The sequence below is a fragment of the Vipera ursinii genome, assembly GCF_947247035.1.
Source record: "Vipera ursinii genome assembly, chromosome: 3".
NCBI lineage: Eukaryota > Metazoa > Chordata > Lepidosauria > Squamata > Viperidae > Vipera > Vipera ursinii.
Genome location: NC_139516.1, coordinates 116,477,171 through 116,500,098, shown reverse-complemented (window position 1 = coordinate 116,500,098; position 22,928 = coordinate 116,477,171). Strand labels below are relative to the sequence as shown.

At 45.0% G+C, this 22,928-nt stretch overlaps 1 protein-coding gene across 4 annotated transcripts in view; it reads right to left on the bottom strand.

Annotated features, from left to right (window-relative positions):
* Positions 1-22,928, bottom strand: part of SUCO (SUN domain containing ossification factor) — an 81,714-nt gene that overhangs the window by 23,968 nt on the left and 34,818 nt on the right. For 3 of the 4 annotated variants that reach the window (XM_083357529.1, XM_083357528.1, XM_083357526.1), the window contains exons 12-15: positions 11,988-12,008; positions 11,734-11,789; positions 8,085-8,176; positions 641-706 (exon numbers count right to left, since the gene is read on the bottom strand). In XM_083357529.1, coding sequence (XP_083213655.1) covers positions 641-706; positions 8,085-8,176; positions 11,734-11,789; positions 11,988-12,008 — 235 coding nt within the window. The remainder of the gene's footprint in view (positions 1-640; positions 707-8,084; positions 8,177-11,733; positions 11,790-11,987; positions 12,009-22,928) is intronic. The other variant, XM_083357527.1, reaches the window with a different exon arrangement.

Sequence of the window (22,928 nt, the reverse complement as noted above, 5' to 3'; positions counted from 1 at the left end):
AGCATGAGGTATCTTAGTGGTTCGGGGAGGCCTTGGGGCCTTGCCCACCCCAGCTCCACAAAGGCAAAAAATGTCGCAATATGTCATGATAAATCACGTGAAGCGATTGAGTTTGACACCTGTGTGCTAGAGCAGAGGTCACCAAGCTTTCTTGGTTGGCGGACCAGAAAGAAAGGGAGGGGGAAGCATTTTACATGCATGCACATGCGTGCCCAGGACCGCAAGCATGCACCTGACACAAATGGGGCAGTGCTAGCGCTTGCATGATACTCGCTAGCACCTCCCCATTCTTGTGCATAGTGCCCTGTTTCTGCACCCCGAGGTGCAATGGCATCCCGATTTTGTGCCCCGCGCCGTGGCAGTGTCCCATTTTTGCGCCCCTCAGTGCAGCAGTGTCCCGTTTTTGCACCCCGCAGTGCGGCAGCATCCTGTTTTCGCACCTCAAGCTGCAACAGCAGCCTGTTTTTGCACCGTCCTGTTTTTGTGCCCCGCAGCTGTGGGGCTAGCACAAGTGGGGGGATGTGCGCACACTGGCCAGCCTGTCCCAGCCCACAGGTTGGGGACCCCTTTGTTAGAGCAACCTGGTTTTAACAGTTTTCCTAAACTTTGTAAGATGAAAAGTAGATTTTAGTATACTCACTCGTGGCAGAACCAAGTAGGTTTTTTGAAGATTTTTCTTCTCTTACATCATAGTCCAAAGGATAATCTGTTCAAAAATGAATAAAAGAAATATTTGCAAGTTAAAACCCAGTCTTCAAAACCCCTTCCAACTGCCCAGTCCATAGGGAGCCAATCCAGAGGTGCAAGTGTTATGAGAACTCCAAGCCGAGAAGGTGACAAGAATTTGTTCTCAAGTGTTGCGAGCTTGTATCTCTGGAGTTGAAACAAAACAAATGGCCCCAGGCTCACCCTTCCTCCTTCCCATTCCAAGGAAGATACATCAAAGCAAAAGAGGAACAAAGTAAAATAGATACTTCACAGGAAGCCCCAAGGTTCCCCCCTTCCGCCAGAATGGCATCGTCTCGATAGGGATCTATAGGGACCTGACAGGGCTCCTTATGCGTGTTACCCCTTGTTGTAGCAATATTTCAAAACAAATATGCAAGCTAAACAAACAATTCTGAAAAATGGAATGAAAAATTTAGTCCTGTGTTGTTTTTTTAAAGAAGAACATATAATGCTTTCTAACACTGTTATTTTCTACCTTAGGCCCCATCAAACTTATTAGCTTTTATTAACCTCATTAGAAAAGCCATATATAGGATCTGAGGAATAACTTTTACCAGAATGATGTTATAGTAATATCCATACTGGTAGACTCATTTTATGAAGCTTCGACTCACAAATGGATGTGGATTTGGTCGTATTTCAATAATTCTATATTTTTTAATGATTTATAAATAGAATGAAAAATATTCTTCACAACTACTTTCTAAAATACAGGTAGTTCTTGCTTAATCACTATTCATTCAAGGTTATTTGAAATTACAATGGCCCCGAACAAAGGGACTTATAATCTAAGCCTACATTTATGGCTGTCGGATCTGCCACAATTTACACTTCTAAATAAAAACGATCCTTGGTTCCATTTGTTGAGAAAGGTAGTTTATTCAAGGTCAAGTGTATTGCAGTAGAGCAAAGCCACAACTGAAAATCACACGCCAAAATCCCTAAGTTTTACTTTCCCTCCCTTAACTGTCTCTCATTGCCCACGCCACTATAACCAATCAGGTTTGGGCAAGATGTTTTCATAACAGTTAATCCAAGCTCAATTTGATATGCGGCCCCCTCCTTCTTTCAGCTCGGTGATCTTGAGGCAGCAACTCGAGGAGAAAAACGCTTACTTTCATTTCCTGAAGTATTCCCCTTTCATTCCTCCTCCCCACACTTCGTGACAATCTGTCACCGAATAGCAGCAGAGCACAAGCAAGCATGAGTTGGCAGCTGACAATGGCTGTTGCAGCTCCCTCAGTCAGGTGGTTGCAATCTGGGGCCTTGGCAAGCCATTTGCACTTACAGCTGATTCCCAAGCACCCTGCAATCACGTGATAGTCTTCTCTGCCAGCTTGCCAAGAACGTCAGTGGGGAAATTGGCAGGGAAGGTTACAAGCTGCTGCTGTGAGGGTCCCTCTGGTATCTAGGGGCTGGCTATAAAAGGTCCATCCTGAAATCCAAGCAGGATTTTAACAAGGTTTGTGGCACAGGGCATTTGCAGCAATAGTGTCAGATCCCCAAAGAAATGTTTTTCTTCTTTTCCTATAGTATTCATACTTTCGTAACCATTCTTTGGGGACTGCCATTCTGTTGGGAGGGGGGATGCTTTGGGGATGTGTTGCACTGTCTTGCCACTCTGCCCTTCCCGCAGGAGAAGGAATGCATCAATCACCCTTATCTAGGAGACATTTCGCATTTGGAGCCAGAGAGACCTTGAAGAGCTCGCCAAAGGAGCCAGTTACCAAAACAATATGCCACCTGTGGATTGGCTGGGATTCAAATGGACCCTGGAGGGAGGAGTAACAAATATTGCTTTTAATATAATGCTTGTGCGGGTTTTTCATCAGACCTTGCTTTTTTCCCTGCTGTCACTAGCACCTAATAAAAGTTCCCTTTGAGGCAATGCCTGTTTGAAGAGTTCTGCTTTCTTGGGAGGCCTAGTTGAGGTAGGTCCTCACATAAGGTGAAGTCTGCATACTGCCCAACCCGGAGAGGCAGCTGCCCTACTGAAGTGGGTCGCAACCGACGTGCCCCTTCCTATCAGCAGAATGGAAGAGGGCGAAATAGAGGCCTGGAGTGAAGACATCACTTTGGCAGACCCCAAGGAAGGCACTTCCAGGGACCTGGAAGAGGCTGGACCCTGGGCAGAAGGCGACAGAGCTAGGTGGCTGCTTGGGGTCAGAAAGAAAGAGGACTGGGAAGGAAGGGCTCAGAAGGTGACCATCACACGAGACGGAGGAAAGAAAAAAGCTAAAAGGAAAAATTCGAAGCCTACCCCTCCTGAAAAGGAGAAAGTGGATCCAAAATTGGAACTGCTGGAAGTAGTCTTAAAGCAGACCAAGTTGTATGCCAAATTATCAAAGTGCAAATTCTACAAGGATCGCATTGATTTCTTGGGCTATCAAATCTCAAACGGGGGGTGGGGGGTGGAGATGGACCCGGAGAAAGTGCGAGCTGTCCTGGAGTGTGGGACCCCTCACACCAGGAAGCAACTCCAGAGCTTCCTAGGCTTTGCAAATTTTATTCCTTCCTTTGCACAAATTGCGCTCCCCATCACCAATCTGCTAAAAACCAAAGGTGGGGATAAGCCAAAACCCTGCCAACAGCTGAAATGAATGGGGGAATGTCAAGCTGCTTTTGAAAAGCTAAAGAGACTTTTCTCCACGGAGCCAGTACTGAAGCACCCGGATCTGGAGGAGGCTTTTGTTACTCAGGCCGACGCTAGCGATGTGGCAGTAGGAACGGTTCTCCTTCAAAGAAACAAGGAGGGCCAGTTACAACACTGTGTGTACACCTCCAGAATGTTATCTGAAACAGAATAGAGGTGGGAGGCATGGGAGAAGGAAGCCTATGCTGTACCATGGGCTCTTCTAACCTGGAGACATTTCCTGGAGGGGAGTAAAATACCCTTTCAGGTGTGGACTGATCTCAAGAATCTCGAAGCCATGAAAACCCTCAGTACTTCCACCGATTCAACTTTACAATCCATTGCCTCCCTGGGGGGAAGAATTTTCTGGCAGACACCCTGTCTAGAATGCTGCAATGCTTTGGATTAAAATTTGGTGGAATATGCAAAAGATATTTAAGAAAAAGATAAGGTTTTCTCCGCAGTTGTTTTTGTTGGGTATTATTACAGACTTTACTGTTATAGACACTAAATTGATGTTGAATTTAATCACGGCAGCAAGACTTTTAGTAGCGCAATATTGCAAAAAGGAGGAACTGCCGACTATAGAAGAGTGGACTTTGAAAGTTTCTAACTTGGTGGAAATGGCAAAGATTTCAGCATATTTGAAAGAACAATCGCAACAGAGATATATTGTGGAATGGAGAAGATGGATTGAATATATTCAGAATAAATATGGGACTAAAAGTTTCATTTAGCATTTGAATTAGTGGTTTTATATAATGTATTATTAGTTATTTGTTATTTGTTAGTAATATAATTATGACTATGGAGACTTAAAGTGCGATAGAATTTAATGTTTTATTTCTGTTGTTAGCATATTTTAGTTATGTTTGTAACGCTATACCCTGTATTCAGCTCTGGGAAGTCGGGGAGGGGGGAGGAGAGGGGAGGGGAGGGGAGAGGGGAGGGGAGGGGGGAGTTTTTTCTATTTAAAAAAATGTATTGTAAAACTTTTCAATAAAATGGAAAGTACAGACAGCCCTGCACTCACAACCACAATTCAAAAATAATAATAAAAATAATAATAAAAATAGAATGCTGCAATGCAATAATGTAAAATCTGAAGTAATTAACCACTGCTAACCCCTAAACCATTAGCAGCACCTGTCACCACCAGCACACAAACCAGGGCTACAATGCCACTGGACAGACGGCGGCCCAAGAGTTCAAGATAGCATTGGAAACCGATGAGTGGTTTTGGAATTATAATAATTTATGTTTAATAAAAGATGATCTGGCTTGGGTCGGGGAGAAAATATATGTTCCAGCAGCTCTAAGACTAAAAGTGATGCGACTGGGCATGACTCGAAAATAGCTGGACACTTTGGGTTCGTCAAAACCCTACATCTGCTTAAGAGGCACTTCTGGTGGCCTTCTTTGGAAAAGGACATAGAAAACTATGTGGCCAGCTGCCCCACGTGTGCTACAGCTAAGTGGCAGCAGGGAAAAATTCCCCCGGCTACTTCAGCCATTGGCGAGCCCTTCAGCACCCTGGAGAGATCTCTATGGATTTTATTGTGGAGCTTCCTGAAAGTGCAGGGAATAGTTATTTGGGTGGTTACGGACCTGTTCTCTGGGCAGGCCCATTTCATCCTGTGCCCAAAGATTCCAAGAGTTAAATCCCTGGGTAAACTCTTTCTGCAACACATCTATCGATTTCACAGGACCCCACAATGTATAATCTCAGACAGGGGAGTTCAGTTCACCTCCATGTTCTGGAAAGCTTTTCTGGACCTTTTGGGTTCTAGTCAGGGGCTATCATCTAGTCATCATCCTCAAATAACTGGTGGGACAGAGACTGAACTCAGTTCTAGAACAGTCTCTTAGATGCTTTATCAACTATCAACAAGATAATCGAACTGATTTGTTGCCTTTTGCTGAGGTTGCTTATAATAATGGTGTGCATTCAATTACTGGGTTCACCCCTTTCCAGGTTGCAAATGGTCAAACGTTTGTTCCCATGAATTACCCGCTAAAGAACCTGACATTCCCTCTTTGCAAGAGTGAATTAGGCAATTGCAAAATACCCGGCCAGTAGTACGAAAAGCTCTGGATAAGGCTAGAGCAGCCTATAAGGCTCAGGTCAATTAAAAAAAAAAGGTGGAGAAGAAACCTTTTAAGGTTGGAGACAAAGTCTACCTCTCTACAAAATACTTGCAATCTCTACAGCCTTCCAAAAAATTGGATCCTAAGTTTGTTGGACCCTTTCCTATTAAACATATCATTAACGCAATGACTAGAGCTCCCTAAGAACCTATGACAAATCCATCGTTTTCCATTGTAGCTTACTCAAACCAGAGATTACATCTAATCTTAGACCACAGGGATTCAGACCTGCTCAAGGATAAACCCTTTTATGAGCAGCCCATTTTGAGCAAAATAGCTGCTTGCTGGAGGAATTCAGATCGATGCAGGTCCAAGACCCTCCAGCAGGCAACTCTTTCACTCTGTCCACTTAACAACTGAGGGGATTGCTTAATGACTGGAACTGGAAATGCCAGGATTGTGGTTGTTGAGGAAAACAATCATGTGACATCACACTTAATGACTGAACATTTGAGTCTCAATTGCGGGTGTAAGATGAGGACTATTTATCTATCTATCTGTCTGTCTGTCTAGTTTACACTTACTAAACCAATGTCCTTACTAAAGAATGCAAAGGTACTATGATAACTGGAATAGACTTTAGATATTTTCTAGGTCCATTTTGTGATTGTTTACCAAAAAAAATACAGAAATTTGTTTCTTAATCACTACATTGTTTCTCAGTAATACCTCAGTAATATATATAGCATAGTTTTAAAATGCAAAAATCCATATTATTAACCAAATGAGTTTTATAATAATTGAAAACTGTTGAGTTTCTTAAGCAGGTCAGACATTTAAAAAGCAGGAAGTAAAGGGAAAGAAAAATAAAATATTTCATGCTGAAAATTTTTTGTCCCCAATTTTAATTTTAGATGAAATTAAAATCTTCAAGGATTATAACTGAGCTGTCAAACTATAACTAGGTCTCAGAACTTACTGGGATGACTTTGAAGTCATCTATTTTTTGGAATTCAGTTTTAATTACTATTTCACAAGGGTTTTAGGACATTGTTTTAAAGCAGGGGTGTCAAACTCAATTTCATTGAGGGCCGCATCAGCATTGTGGTTCCCTCAGGGGGCCGGGTGGGTATGGCCAGGGTGGGCGTGGCCTACTGGGTGTGCATGGCTAGAGTGCATATGGCCTACTGGGTGGGCGTGGCCAGCTCTACATCGTTTGCATCAAGGGTGCCTATGGGGGCCTGGGCAGGAGTGGAACAGATCTGAGGATCTCTGGCAGGAGAAGGGTCTCTGGGCCAGGGCCAAGGCAGTGGGGGCCGTTCCCTCACTGTTTCCACGATGGCTTCGCGGGCCACATAAAACCACTTCATGGGCCGGACATGTTTGACATGTCTGTTTTAAAGCATATTTTTACCAGTATAAGGTTGTTTATTTATTAGTACGTCACTTTATGTGCCTGTAGTCACAAATAATAGGTTTTGTATCTGTAGAGTGAGTATCTTTGGAATGTTCTAATGATTGACATTTTCTGTCTATTGAGTGGAGCCATCTTACACATGAAGACTCAGTTCCCACTAACCAACTCTGTAATAATTATGGGTGCCCATCTAGCAAAAAGGAAGGCAACATAAATATCAGTAGGTGGTCCATGCAGAAAACAGGAGAAGGACACAATGTACGAGTATGTCCCTGCTCACCTGTTAACACCCATCTGGACTTTGTTTCAGTTGAAACACATACTACCAAGAGGTTCCAGTTCTATTGTGCTGCATTTGCAATTCAGAACTTCCAATGTTTCTTTCTCATCTGAAGCAAAATGTATTTTCCATTTTGTAAATACCCCTGGGAATAATCAACAAGCCAAAACTCACAGACATGGCTAAAGCCAATATCGGAAAAAACAAGCACAAGCCAAATGGCTAGTACAAAGCCAAGCTACCTAATACTATTTATAGGTAATCCTCAACAAGAAGTAAGGGGTGGAAGCTTGTTAAGAGAGAATCAATCTAAAGTACGGAGAAATTTCCTGACAGTGAGCACAATTAATGGCTTGGCTTCAGAAGTTTTAAAAACTAGACTGCAGAACCAGGATCATGTAAAGTCTCTGCTTTGAGATCTCTTCTAGCCCTATGATTCTATATTCTGTGATGTACTATAACCATAAAAATGACTCATTTAATTAAATGCAGATGAAGTCTGCAAAGATCTCCTTTGAGTGGGTAATGATTTACTTCCCTAAATCTGTGTAATGAAGACTCTAATGGCAGCAACAAAGAGTTTCTAAAGGATACACAAACTTGCTGATCTCTGTAAATAAAAGGTGAATTTTGTGATAGATAACACAGTACTCTTGCATAATACAATGTACAAATAACTTTGCAATGTGAATGTATGTGTGCACATGGGATTTAGAGGGAGTTATCCATTTTCTAACTGTTTAATGTGAGTTCCTTAAAAGTTTTCCATTTACAAAAATAAATATCTACACTTGTGTAGTTCTTTTAGCAACCCTACTTACTCCTTAACTCAGGCTTGTTTTCTAATTCATAAATAAATGAAATTAAGTCTTCCAGGTGAGTCTTTCCTTAATTATTAAGAAATTATAATTAATCTTAAATTGTGAGCAACTGCTTACCATAATCTTCATCAAACAGTTCTTGTTTTTCAGAATGATATTGTGAATCAGCAATTTCTTCATATTCTTCAACCATGCTAGTTCCAAACACCCTGTAAATCATATGTTAATTAAACTATTTAAAGAAGTAATAAATCATGATTGTTTCCTTTTACACAAAAGACTTAATTTCAACCTAGCATACTGATAAAACTGAAGTGCAATGCATTTCCCTAGCCTGTCACTAGTCGAGGTTATCACAGACATGACTACAAATGAAGGTAACTATATGTGTCCCAGGATAATGTTGCAAGATCCAGTTTGGGTTGGTCACCAAGATCAGAAGTTTAGTCTTCCAAGCTTTCAGACTCGTGCTGGAGCCCATCCTCAGGGACCTTCTATCTACCAGAATGGGTGCTTTGGGCTATTCTATATGTCACATTTATGTGGTGCAATAAATTAGAATCCATACTCAGAGTAGAAGAGTCAGGAAAACGTACTATCAGACAAAAAGTATTGGCAATGCTGGTTGCACACAAACCAAATAATACACTCAGCCCAATAGAGCAATGCATCTTGAAAGACCTGAAACAAGATCAGGACGTTATTATTTAATTGATAAAGGCTGCTCAATGGCAGTGATGAACCGCACAGATTACGAAATGAAGACATTCGCCCTGCTCAGTGATTCCTCAGCATATGGGCCAGCAAAGATATCAGAGATGAGAATCATGGTTACACAAATGAATGGTTATCTCAGCCAACTCAAACAAAACAACTGTATAACAGAAAAAGAACGTTGGAAAGTGAAAGCAACAGATGTCGCCCCAGCGAGATTTTATGGACTCCTCAAGATACACAAAGTAGGAGTCTCCCTCAGACCAATTGTAGCACTATGAGATACCCCGATCTACAACTTGGCTAAATGGCTGGCACAATGCTTAAGCTTCCTGACCTACCCTCGAACAGCAGAATCACGTCATCTGTGCAATTTTTGACAAAACTACAAGCCTTAAATATGGCTCCTGATGAGATCATGGTCTCCTTTGATGTAGTGTCCCTATTTATATCCATTCCTCCTCAGTTAGTGTACAAAGTAATAGATTAAAAAACTAAAAGAAGAGTACAACACAGATCCAACCAACCTAACCTGGACACAAATCATGAAGGTATTCCAGTATTGCCAACATACCTTCTTCCATTTAAAAGGGAAATGTATGAGCAAATAAAAGGGACTCCCATGGGATCCGTAATATCAACAGTCATTGCAGAAACTGTCCTGTGCGAACTAGAACACTGTGCATTTCAAAACTACACCCTTAAATTTTGGTGCCGTCACGTGGACAACAGGTTTGTCATCATCAAAAGAAATGCACTGAAAGACTTTCATACCCTACTGAACCCCATCTTCCCAGACATACAATTCACAATGGAGGAAGAAACGGCTAGACAATTACCATTTTTAGATGTGCTTGTCAACAGACAGGAAGATGGAAACCTAGAAACCACAGTCTATCACAAGGCCACCAACACTCTAAGCAGTCTTAGTTTCAACAGGAACCATCCACTATCATATAAAAAGAGTTGTGTCAGAACCCACTGTAGTACCCAGCAAACTAAACTGGACAGAAGCTGCCTACATGAACAATTCAGGGAGAATGGTTATCCACAAGCATTTATTACAAGATGCCTGTCCAATATGCAAGGAAGAGAAATGAAGAAAGAAGGTATAAGAACAACTACTATATGGCACATCCTGCCACATATCAAAAACATTTTATTTATTTATTTATTTATTTATTTATTTATTTATTTATTTATTTATTTATTTATTTATTTATTTATTTAAATTTTTATACTGCCCTATTCCCGAAGGACTCAGGGCGGTTTACAGGGCAGCATAAAATATAATATAAAAATAGTATAAATTAAAATAGATTAAATTACATAAGCCCAACAATTAAAACAATATTAAAAGCTAAAACCCCTTCAGTCCAGGCCTGATAGATTAAAAAACCAGGTTTTCAGATCCCGGCGAAATGAATGCAGATCGGGGGCGGTCTGAAGTTCCACCAGTAAATCATTCCAAAGGGCAGGCGCGCCCACAGAGAATGCCCTCCCCCTGGGGATCACCCGCCGGCACTCCTTAACCACCGGCACCCTGAGAAGGCCCTCCCTGTGGGAGCACACAGGACGATGGGAAGTTGATGCCGGCAGCAGGTGTTCCCTTAGATAATCCGGACCCAAGCCATTTAGAGCTTTATAGGTCATTACCAGCACCTTGAATCTCACCCGGAGGGCAACCGGAAGCCAATGCAGCTCACGGAGAAGAGGTGTTACACGGGAGTATCGGGAAACTCCCATAACAACTCGCGCGGCTGCATTCTGCACCAGTTGAAGGCTCCGCGTGGTCCTCAAGGGCAGCCCCATGTAGAGAGCGTTGCAGTAGTCTAGCCGGGAGGTCACGAGCGCATGGCTGACTGTGCGTAGGGCATCTCGGTCCAGATAGGGCCGCAACTGGAGCACCAGACGAAGCTGGGCAAAAGCCCCCCTGGTCACGGCTCCTATATGGTCTTCGAAATTGAGCTGTGAATCCAAGAGGACGCCCAAGTTGCGAGCCCTATCGACGGGGGGGGGGGGGTGTAACACCTCACCCCCCATCATTAGTGATGGAACAACCTGGTTAACCCAAGATGCCGGTATGCACAGCCACTCAGTCTTGGCAGGATTGAGACGAAGCCTGTTTCTCCCCATCCAAACCCGGACCGCTTCCAGGCAACGGGACATCACGTCGAGTGCATCACTGGGTTGGTTCGGGGTGGAAAGAAAAAGTTGGGTATCATCAGCGTACTGATGATACCCCACCCCGAAACCACGAATGAGCTCGCCCAGAGGTTTCATATAGATGTTGAACAGGAGGGGAGAGAAGACCGACCCCTGAGGGACTCCGCAAACGAGAGATATCGGGGTGGACCTCTGCCCTCCCGTCAACACCGACTGCGAGCGGCCCAGGAGGTAGGAGGAGAACCACCGCAAAACAGTACAACGCAGCTTCCAATATCTGCATCGCACACCACCCAGAGGCTACCATATGAGGACAAATCATGCATTGCAATGATTGCTTGGAGGTGGGAGATACTTCCAATGTAATCTACCAGATCTTCTGCATGGATTGCCCCTGTGACTATGCAGACAGATGGGGAGGAAGCTACCATCAGACTGCAAGAACACAAGCAAGCAGCCAGAAGAGGAGACCCAAGTTCATTGGCAACCTCACATTGCAATGAACAAGGACATCCATTCAATTCCGCAGCTACTAAGACTGTAGGCCATGCAAGATAGCCAGGGAAATGATTAAAGCCTGGGAAACGGGCCCAGGAGTAAAGCCCAGAATTCATCACCAGCTTATCAGATATTTAGGAATTGAGGACTTGGCAGCACAAGTAAACAATAGCCAATCACCGTCCACCAACACAGTAATCAACCAGTAGGAAGGTATCACATAAATGCAACAAATAGAATAGCCCGAAGTATACATTCTGATAGGAAGAAGTTCCCTGAGGATGGGCTTCTGCATATATATATATTATAATTACAAATCATTAGTGCTTAATAAACAATGTGTTGTCTGGATATTTAGCTTAATAATAGAAATATTTTTCATTAATACCTTATAAGGCTTAAAGGACAAAAATGTTCCGATCCAAAATGCGATACCAACTCCACCTGAAAAATAAAAAATGTTTAATAACTGAAAAGTGAAAATGAATTAATAGTTTTTGTATAAAGTAAAGATAAAATAAAACTTCACATAAAGTTAACAGAAGGAATCTTGGCAGGCTCTGTTCTTTTCATGCATTAGTGTGCGGAGCCAGAAAGTGTACCCATGCTTTAGGCTTTCAATATTATGAAGATATTGCTAACCTTTATATACTTGATGAACATCTGAAGTAAGATAAAAGAAGAAAAAGAAGAAAGAATCAGTCAAAAATATACATGCTGCAGGCAATAAATTAGCTGTTATGCAATTAATAAAAGTGAATGTTGCAAATTGTTCTTCTTCCCCTCACCCCCAACCCAATATACTGCAATGATTTTGCAGAAAATTATTAAGATGCTCACTACAGGTCACAACATGCAGTTAAATTATCACAGCTATTTGTTATGTAGCCGAACACCTGGCATGCTTCATAATTACAGATGAATGCTAGAGAAAAAAAAACCCAATACAACAGAAATAAATGTCACTATTATAGTCCAGAAGTATGCAAGACTTTCAAGTTGTACAATAATGAATATTTTTTATTTTGATATAATCAACCGTACTTTGCTGATTACACAGATAATATGTAAACAAAGAATCAACAAAAGGGGGTCTGTTTTTATTTATTTTCATTTCATTTTCATTTTATTTATATTTAATATTTCTTAACTGCCCATCTCCCTCCCTTTATTACTTCTATTTCTTTTTAAATGGAAGAAATGGGATTATAAAGCTAATGAAGTATATATGGTTACTTAATGTTATGTTTTTTTTTCTGTTTGCCTTCTTGAATAAGTGTAGAAGTAATACCAGTTACTTATTTTATTAAATTTATACATATACCACACAACTACTAATGACTCTGGGCTGTTCACAAGTAAACATTAAAACTAATATAGATAGTGCTTTACCTATGACCACAACTGAGCCCAAAATTTCTGTTGCTAAGCAAAACAGTTGTTAAATGAGTTTTGTCCCATTTTATGACCTTTTTGCCATAATTGTTAAGCAAATCACTGCAACTGTTAAGTGAATCATGTGGTTGTTAAGTGAATCTGGCTTCCCCATTGATTTTGCTGGTCAGAAGCCAGCTGGGAAGTTTGCAAATGGTAATCACATGACCCTGGGACAGTCCAACTGTCATAAATACATGCCAAGCACCCAAAGTTTAATTACGTGAGCATGGGAATGCTGCAATGGTTTTGTCCCTCACTGTAAAAAACTCTGCAACTATTTGCGAGTTCAGGGAGCCTGCCCTTAATAGACTTCACTTTCCCCAGATCCATTTCTACTCCTAAGCACATTGATTTGTGCTTCTTAGATTGTAAGCCGCCCTGAGTCGGGATATAAATGGGATTTAAAAAAAAAAGATTCCAAACTCTCCACCACAGCCAAGACCAAAGAGCTCTCCAAAGATGTCAAGGACAAGATTGTAGACCTACACAAGGCTGGAATGGGCTACAAGAGTATCGCCAAACAGTTTGGTGAGAAGGTGACAACAGTTGGTGCGATTATTCACAAATGGAAGAAACACAAAATAAGTGTCAATCTCCCTTGGTCTGGGGCTGCATGCAAGATCTCCCCTCATGGAGTTTCAATGATCATGAGAATGGTGAGGAATCAGCCCAGAACTACACGGGAGGATCTTGTCAATGATCTCAAGGCAGCTGTGACCACCAAGAAAATAATTGGTAACATACTAAGCCGTGAAGGACTGAAATCCTGCAGTGCCTGCAAGGTCCCCCCGCTCAACAAAGCAGATGTACAGGCCCACCTGAAGTTTGCCAATGAACACCTGAATGATCCAGAGGAGAACTGGGTGTTGTGGTCAGATGAGACCAAAATCGAGCTCTTTGGCATCAACTCAACTTGCAGTGTTTGGAGGAGGGATGCTGCCTATGACCTATGAACACTATCCACACCATCAAACATGGAGGTGAAAACATTATGCTTTGAGGGTGTTTTTCTGCTAAGGGAACAGGACAACTTCACCACATCAAAGGGATGATGGACAGGGCCACATACCGTCAAATCTTGGGTGAGAACCTCATCCCCTCAGCCAGAATTTCAATGATCATGAGAACGGTGAGGGATCAACCCAGAATTACATGGGTAGATCTTGTCAATGAACTCAAGGGAGCTCGAAACCTTAATGACTTGGAGAAGATCTGCAAAGAGGAGTGGGACAAAATCTCTCCTGAGGTGTGTGCAAACCTGGTGGCAAACTACAAGAAATGTCTGATCTCCGTGCTTGCCAACAAGGGTTTTGCCACCAAGTACTAAGTATTGTTTTGCGAAGGGGTCAAATACTTATTTCACTCATTAAAATGCAAATCAATTTATAACTTTTTTGAAATGTTTTTTTCTGGATTTTTGTTGTTGTTATTTTGTCTCTCACTATTAAAATAAACATGCCATTGCAATTATAGATTGATCATTTCTTTGTCAGTGGGCAAACATACAAAATCAGCAGGGGATCAAATAATTTTTTCCCTCACTGTATGATTTTGCAAACTGGATACTAGAAGGATGAAAGATTCTAAGGCAAAAAATATGCACCTCATGTCAATTAATATTGGGACTTACAAAATGACAAAATGCTTACACATTCAACATAGTACAGGGGATTTCTGAAGAATGAAACCAGAAGTTAGCAATTACAATATCAACACTATCAAAACTCAGGTCTGCTTCTATGGGTTCACAGTACATCTAAAAGATGCTAATGAAGGAATGGCAGATCTTGAACAAATTTTATTTCACAAGATAAAAAAAAACTATAGAATGTGGAACTACAAATGCCAGGCTAAGAAACTAATTTGGAAAAGGACACTTCTGGATATGCAAAAGAAAATGGCTTGATTTTAAAAATTAAAAGGAAAATACAAACGACCAATCAAGAGAATGAGCTGGAAAATGTTTTCTTCTTGCATTTACAAAGAGGCTTGCTAAAGCCTTGAAGAAATCTGAGTGTTGAGAAGAATTGAAATCAAATCCTACGGCAATATTTGATTGAATTAAAGATTAATACTCTTAAAAGTAAAAGGAAGGAATATAAAGTTGGTTGATCATGGTTCAAATAAAATATTTTTGCCAACATTCTGGCAACCATTTAGGGAATTTTTACTGAAACCAGGATTGAAAAGCTGATATGGATTTGCTCATAAATAAGGAATGGAATACGGGAGGAAGCGATAGCCTTGGAGAGTATGAAGTTATTAAATTTTTTTTATTTGTTGTGATGAAGATTGGAAGTCACTTTATATATTTATTTTCTTTTTATTCTTCTTCCTTTTTCTGCACTTTTTTCATTCTATTTTCTATTCTTTTGTATTAGTTTTTACTAAGTAAAGTAAACTAAGTAAAAGTTATATTTTTTAAAAAAAAAATAGTCCTCAGAGTGGCTCAGCAGAAGTTCCAATGGGCTCTCCTTATCCAATAGGAACCAGGTGAACCTGAACAAGACTGTTAAATGGGTATCAGTGGATGTAATAAGGATGAAGAAATAATGCATTTTGTTGCCTTTATCATCACATGGTAATCCCTAATATGGGTTCTTATCCATGTCCAATCACTCACTCCAGTTCTTCCTTCAATGCTGCTTCAGACTTCTCTTCTTGTGCTTTGTTTTCCAGAACTCCTTGGTAAACCAAGGTGCACACTGATTTGGTACACAAAGTGGCTGCATAGGAGTTATATCAGGGGTGTCAAACTCAATTTCATTGAGGGCTGCATCAGCATTGTGGTGCCCTCAGGAAGTCGGATGGGCGTGGCCCACCGGGTGGGTGTGGCTATGGTGGACATGGCTGAGTGGGCGTGGGCAGGGTGGCATGGCCACCTTGACGTTGCTTGTGGGGGGGACACCTGTGGGGGCCGGGCAGGGTTGGGGGAGAACCAGGGGGTCTCTGGTGGGTGGGGTAATGGGCAGGAGGTTTGTCTTGTGGGGTTAGGTGAGGCAGGGGACAGGGTGGAGGTGCTGTTGCCGAGGGGCAAGGCAAGGTGAGGCAGCTGCTGCCTGACACCATTGGCTCCCGCACACAGAGGCCAGTGAGCACATGGTGGCTGACAGTGTCCATCAGCAGCCACAGCCTGCCAGCCCCTGAACAGGTGCACTCTGGTGCTCCACAGCCAGCTGCGAATACTGGGCCAGCCCTCCAGCAGCAGGTGGAAGAGGGCAGGGGAGGGAGCATGTGATGTAGACCACTGGATGTGCCTACTCCGTCCCATCTATTTTTGCTTGTGGTTAGAGAGCAGGTCACTGCTGGTCATTGTTGTGACTCAGGGCCAGCCTGTGGGTCCGACAGCCGGCTCCGATGTATCGGATGACTCAGATGAGGGGGAGGAGGGAGACGAACCGGCTGATGATGGTTTGGAGGCTTGGCAGAGCTCCCAGCCGGGGCCCTCTTCTCAGCTGCGTGAGCCCGATAGTGCGGAGGATGATGACCCACAGCTGGTCCTGTTCAAGGACGCCCGACGCAGGAGGCAGTCGAGCAGGACCAAGCAGAGAAAGGCTGCGGGTCTCCTCGGGAGGAGGCACAGGGAGACCACGCCCTGAGCTCTAAATAAAAGGAGTGTTTGGGGAAGGGCTGGTTGCTGAAAGCAACCCTTCCGCTTGAGGATTCAAGTTCCTGTGTTTTTGTTTCTTGTTCTGTTAATTGACTATTAAATCTTGGCAAACGCTTTTCAGCCTTGGACGCTCTCCAGTCTCTTCTGTTTAAATAGGGGTTTGCCTTACTACAAGGCCGGAAGAGGGCTGGTTCAGAACAGTCATCTCCTTGGCCACCTTACAGATCTTGTCCTTGGCCCGCATGTGAAGCCTGTTCCACTTGTGCATAATCGTTAAGCTGCACCTTGTCCCTGGTTTGGGCCCCTGCCGCTAACACCTCACGCAGGTCCATTAGGCTGCCGCCACCACTCAGAATGGCAGGCCTGCCCAGCATAAAGGAGGAGAAGTGGCTGGCTAAAAATTTTGAGTAAAGGTGGTACAGCATGCCCAGCAAGCAAAAGGCCACCCTGAGCAGGGAAAGTCACGATCCCCATTGGCACCATAGCCGCCCAGTCCCAGCCAGGATTGTGTGCCATGGCACTGATGGGGATAAAGCTTTCCCCAATCAGGGTGGCCTTTTGCCTGCTGGCCCTGGGTGTGCTCTACCACTCTACCCAGGGCTTCCTAGTCAACCGCTTTGCCTTCTTTGTGCTGTGCGGGCCTGTAGCTCTGGGCGGCAGCCTGACGGACCTGTGTGAGCGGCTGGCAGCCATGGCGGGTACTGAAGTGCATGAGGGGAATGCGCTCCACCCACGGGCCAAGACCCATGAGGAGGCTGAAGAGATGAGCAGTGGTGACCTGCTCTCCAACCAAAAAGAGATGGGATGGAATAGGTGTGTCCAGCGGTCTGCATCATGTGCCCCCACCCAACTCCACGTGCTTCTGGTGTTGTCGCAGCACTGCTGGAGGGCTACTCACAGTGGGCTACGCAGCCCCTGCTGCCGTCCTTTGGCCCCTATGCACTCACCGCCTCCTGTGTGCGCACCTTCGGGCCACCGGGGTGGGTGGGGCAGCGGGGGCCAGTCCACCATCTCCAGGGCATTCCCGAGGGCCAAATATCGGCTAATCGTGGGCTGCATCCAGCCCACGGGCCTTGTGTTTCACATGTCTGAGTTATATGGTCCAAAGTCAAAGTCATCTGCCCTTTTCAACAAGCAAAGTGATCCTTACAGAAATCCTCATGCTCTCTCTGGAACCCCACTGGATCCATCAATGGACGGAGCGGGTTTTGCTTCTCTTAAGAGAAAGGAAGAAGGAAAAAACTGCCAATGTCAAAGATCATTAGGAAGTCATCACCATTAGGATAGCCTCCCTCCCTAATCAGAATTAACTGTTGTGATAATGAACAGAAGTGTCAAGAACTTGATCTTCCCTTGCTAAGAGCAGATGTCAAAGGAATGGAATGAAAGAAGCCACCAGTAATAGCAATGTTGAAATTTCTAGCCTAATATTCTAGATATCGATAGAATCCTTGCAACTAATGAGTCAAATAAATGGGCTTCCTTTTATGAGGTTGCCAGTATTTTTAAAATCAAGATTAAACAAGAAACATAAATCAAGCACTGGCATCTTCATTCACCTTAGCAACACACTAACTGTGTTTTCAAAAGACTTATAGGAGTGTGAGTTTTAACCATTTTCTAACCTACCAACTGGGATAAGGCCATCTTTTTTTGGGGGGGATAAGCTGTTACCCAGTAGAACATCTGCCACCATTAAGGTATTTTATTTCTGGGTCCCACCTTGCTGACATTCACTCTTTCAGCCATCTCCTACGGCTCCCAGTCCTCTGCCATGTGCAGTCCAAAAAAAAAAGTGGGACTAAAAAAGTTCAACCAATCAATTCAAATATGCAGGGTAGGTGCATATCTCGCCTTGGCTCCACTCTTCAGTCAAACCCTGTTCTGCGCATGTGCGCATGTATGCGCATGTGCACACAATTTTTTGCGGCTCCCAGTTTTTCCTTTTGTGAGGGAACCGGTTCCGAGTGGCTCTTTCACTGTTTCAGGTTGCTGACCCCTGCACTAGGTGGAAGTATCTGTAAATGCCCTCTATTTGATTTTCTTATTGGACTGGCAGAATTCTCTTTAACAGTCTTGCAGATACAAACACTTAGCTATAAGGTAATAACCAACAACTTGGATTGCATCCAGAAGCCAAATAAAATCTGTGAAGCTCCCACAATATATATGGCAAATGATAAAACAGATAGAAACTGTTGGTGGACTACTTCATTTTGGACCAAATTAGGTTCCTAAATGTTTTTCAATGGCAGTCCCATGTAATTAGCTTTGTAAGAATCTGTTGTGATTCAGCGTCAGCCTGTGGTTTCGGCAGCTGAATCGGACAATTCTGAGGAGGAGGGGGGGGGGGTTGGAGAGCCTTTGGTTGCAGATGCATCGCAGAGCTCTCAGCCAGGCCCCTCCTGTCTTGTTCCTCCTCAGACCCAGCTGTGTGAGCCTGAAATATTAGACAAAGACGATCCACAGCTGGCTTTGTTCAAGGACGCTTGAAGCAGGAGGCAGACAAGCAGAAGTGAACAAAGAAATGCAATGAGGCACCTTGGGAGAAGGCAAAGAGAAGCCACGCCCTGAGACTGTTGTTTAAAAGGGGAATGTGTGGGAGGTGCTGGTTGCTGAAGGCAACCGTTTGCAGAGCTTCTGATATAGTCTCGGTCTGTATTTGTTTTACTCTGTTTTGAACTGTTTCGTTTAGTTTTTGCATATAAATTTGGTTGGCTTAATTCCAGCTTACTGAATATAACAAAGGGGTTGTCCCTGACATTTCTGCAGGGCCGGTTGTAGGCTGGAACAGAACAGAATCTAGCCACCAGATAATGAACTTTGTAAGTAATTTAGTAAGAGATTACAGGGAATGAGTGACAATCAATAAAGCCTTCTGTTCCACAACTACCCAGAGACTATTCTTTCATGCTGCCTACTATTACAGATGACATGACTCCAAGACCTGCTCTGCTCTGTAATGGGAATTTTTTATTTTTTTTATTTTAATTCCATTTATATCCCGCCCTTCTCCGAAGACTCAGGGCGGCTTACAAGCTTAGCAGTAGCCTTCATTCTATGTATATGCCTGCTTATTAGGGCTTTCACACACACCCCAAGCGGCATTATTACAAAGTCAGCTTAATTGCCCCCAACAATCTGGGTCCTCATTTTACCTACCTCGGAAGGATGGAAGGCTGAGTCAACCTTGAGCCTGGTGGGACGCGAACCTGCACTAATTGCACTAATTGCAGGCAGCTGGTGTTACTTAAGGAGGCATTAGCCCACTGCTCCACCAAGGCAAAGATGGTATTCCAGCCATTCCTCCAGATGGCTTCTGGAGGAACAGTCATTCTACTGTGCCAGGACTGAGTTTTAACCCATTTTCCCCACACAGATCTGTCCAGGATCAGACTATAAATACTATAGTAGATGGCACTGAACAATGCCAATAGACCAATTGGACCACGAAGATCCAACTCCTCTCACCCACCATTCAGATCTCCCTTGTCATCATCAAGACGCATGACCAAGCCTTAGCCCTGTATTTTGAATACTGACTAAAAAGGGCCCATAATCAGTTTCACTCTGCAAGCACACATAAGTTCACACAGCACATGCAATATACATTTAGTGTTCAAATATAGGTTTCTAAGGATTGAGAGTCAATGATGTGTATTCAAGTCACAGAAAAGCAGTTATTAGAGTATGAGGAAAAAGAACTGGTAATAGCAAGAGATTACCGTATATACTTGAGTATAAGCCGAATTTTTCAGCCCACTTTTTGGGCTGAAAAATTCCACTTCGGCTTATACTCCAGTCAACAAAAAAACTTACCAAGGACTTGTGCGCGGCCGAGGCTTTGGAGCTTCCGGGATCGCGCTCACCTCTCCCAAGCCACCGCCGTCCGGAGACCTGACGAAGTTTGGGGAGGTTTGGGGAGGTGCGCGCGCACCTCCCCAAACCTCCCCAAACGAAGCCGGGTCTCCGTTCCTCTGCGCCCTGCCTGCCTGCTTCTTTCCACAGCGGAAAGAAGCAGGCAGGCAGGGCGCAGAGGAACGGAGACCCGGCGACGTTTGGGGATATTTGGAGAGGCGCCCAAACCTCCCCAAACGTCGCCGGGTCTCCGTTCCTCCGCCCCCTGCCTGCCTGCTTCTTTCCGCTGTGGAAAGAAGCAGGCAGGCAGGGCACAGAGGAACGGAGACCCGGCGACGTTTGGGGATATTTGGAGAGGCGCCCAAACCTCCCCAAACGTCGCCGGGTCTCCGTTCCTCCGCCCCCTGCCTGCCTGCTTCTTTCCGCTGTGGAAAGAAGCAGGCAGGCAGGGCACAGAGGAACGGAGACCCGGCGACGTTTGGGGATATTTGGAGAGGCGCCCAAACCTCCCCAAACGTCGCCGGGTCTCCGTTCCTCCGCCCCCTGCCTGCCTGCTTCTTTCCGCTGTGGAAAGAAGGAACGGAGACCCGGCGACGTTTGGGGAGGTTTGGGCGCCTCTCCAAATATCCCCAAACGAAGCCGGGTCTCCGTTCCTCCGCCCCCTGCCTGCCTGCTTCTTTCCGCTGTGGAAAGAAGCAGGCAGGCAGGGCACAGAGGAACGGAGACCCGGCGACGTTTGGGGATATTTGGAGAGGCGCCCAAACCTCCCCAAACGTCGCCGGGTCTCCGTTCCTCCGCCCCCTGCCTGCCTGCTTCTTTCCGCTGTGGAAAGAAGCAGGCAGGCAGGGCACAGAGGAACGGAGACCCGGCGACGTTTGGGGATATTTGGAGAGGCGCCCAAACCTCCCCAAACGTCGCCGGGTCTCCGTTCCTCCGCCCCCTGCCTGCCTGCTTCTTTCCGCTGTGGAAAGAAGCAGGCAGGCAGGGCACAGAGGAACGGAGACCCGGCGACTGTGTATTCAGGCTTGCAAAATGGCGGATCGAGCCTCTGCTGGCGGCAGAGGCTTGCAGAACGGCGGATCGGCTTATACTCGAGTCAACAACTTTTTCCAGTTTTTGGGGGTGAAATTTGGGGTCTCGGCTTATACTCGAGTCGGCTTATACTCAAGTATATACGGTAATAAGAAATCCACTGATAGGTGACAAATGCTCATTTTTTGATATATAACCCATTTTCCCCACACAGATCTGTCCAGGATCAGACTATAAATACTATAGTAGATGGCACTGAACAATGCCAATAGACCAATTGGACCACGAAGATCCAACTCCTCTCACCCACCATTCAGATCTCCCTTGTCATCATCAAGACGCATGACCAAGCCTTAGCCCTGTATTTTGAATACTGACTAAAAAGGGCCCATAATCAGTTTCACTCTGCAAGCACACATAAGTTCACACAGCACATGCAATATACATTTAGTGTTCAAATATAGGTTTCTAAGGATTGAGAGTCAATGATGTGTATTCAAGTCACAGAAAAGCAGTTATTAGAGTATGAGGAAAAAGAACTGGTAATAGCAAGAGATTACCGTATATACTTGAGTATAAGCCGAATTTTTCAGCCCACTTTTTGGGCTGAAAAATTCCACTTCGGCTTATACTCCAGTCAACAAAAAAACTTACCAAGGACTTGTGCGCGGCCGAGGCTTTGGAGCTTCCGGGATCGCGCTCACCTCTCCCAAGCCACCGCCGTCCGGAGACCTGACGAAGTTTGGGGAGGTTTGGGGAGGTGCGCGCGCACCTCCCCAAACCTCCCCAAACGAAGCCGGGTCTCCGTTCCTCTGCGCCCTGCCTGCCTGCTTCTTTCCACAGCGGAAAGAAGCAGGCAGGCAGGGCGCAGAGGAACGGAGACCCGGCGACGTTTGGGGATATTTGGAGAGGCGCCCAAACCTCCCCAAACGTCGCCGGGTCTCCGTTCCTCCGCCCCCTGCCTGCCTGCTTCTTTCCGCTGTGGAAAGAAGCAGGCAGGCAGGGCACAGAGGAACGGAGACCCGGCGACGTTTGGGGATATTTGGAGAGGCGCCCAAACCTCCCCAAACGTCGCCGGGTCTCCGTTCCTCCGCCCCCTGCCTGCCTGCTTCTTTCCGCTGTGGAAAGAAGCAGGCAGGCAGGGCACAGAGGAACGGAGACCCGGCGACGTTTGGGGATATTTGGAGAGGCGCCCAAACCTCCCCAAACGTCGCCGGGTCTCCGTTCCTCCGCCCCCTGCCTGCCTGCTTCTTTCCGCTGTGGAAAGAAGCAGGCAGGCAGGGCACAGAGGAACGGAGACCCGGCGACGTTTGGGGATATTTGGAGAGGCGCCCAAACCTCCCCAAACGTCGCCGGGTCTCCGTTCCTCCGCCCCCTGCCTGCCTGCTTCTTTCCGCTGTGGAAAGAAGGAACGGAGACCCGGCGACGTTTGGGGAGGTTTGGGCGCCTCTCCAAATATCCCCAAACGAAGCCGGGTCTCCGTTCCTCCGCCCCCTGCCTGCCTGCTTCTTTCCGCTGTGGAAAGAAGCAGGCAGGCAGGGCACAGAGGAACGGAGACCCGGCGACGTTTGGGGATATTTGGAGAGGCGCCCAAACCTCCCCAAACGTCGCCGGGTCTCCGTTCCTCCGCCCCCTGCCTGCCTGCT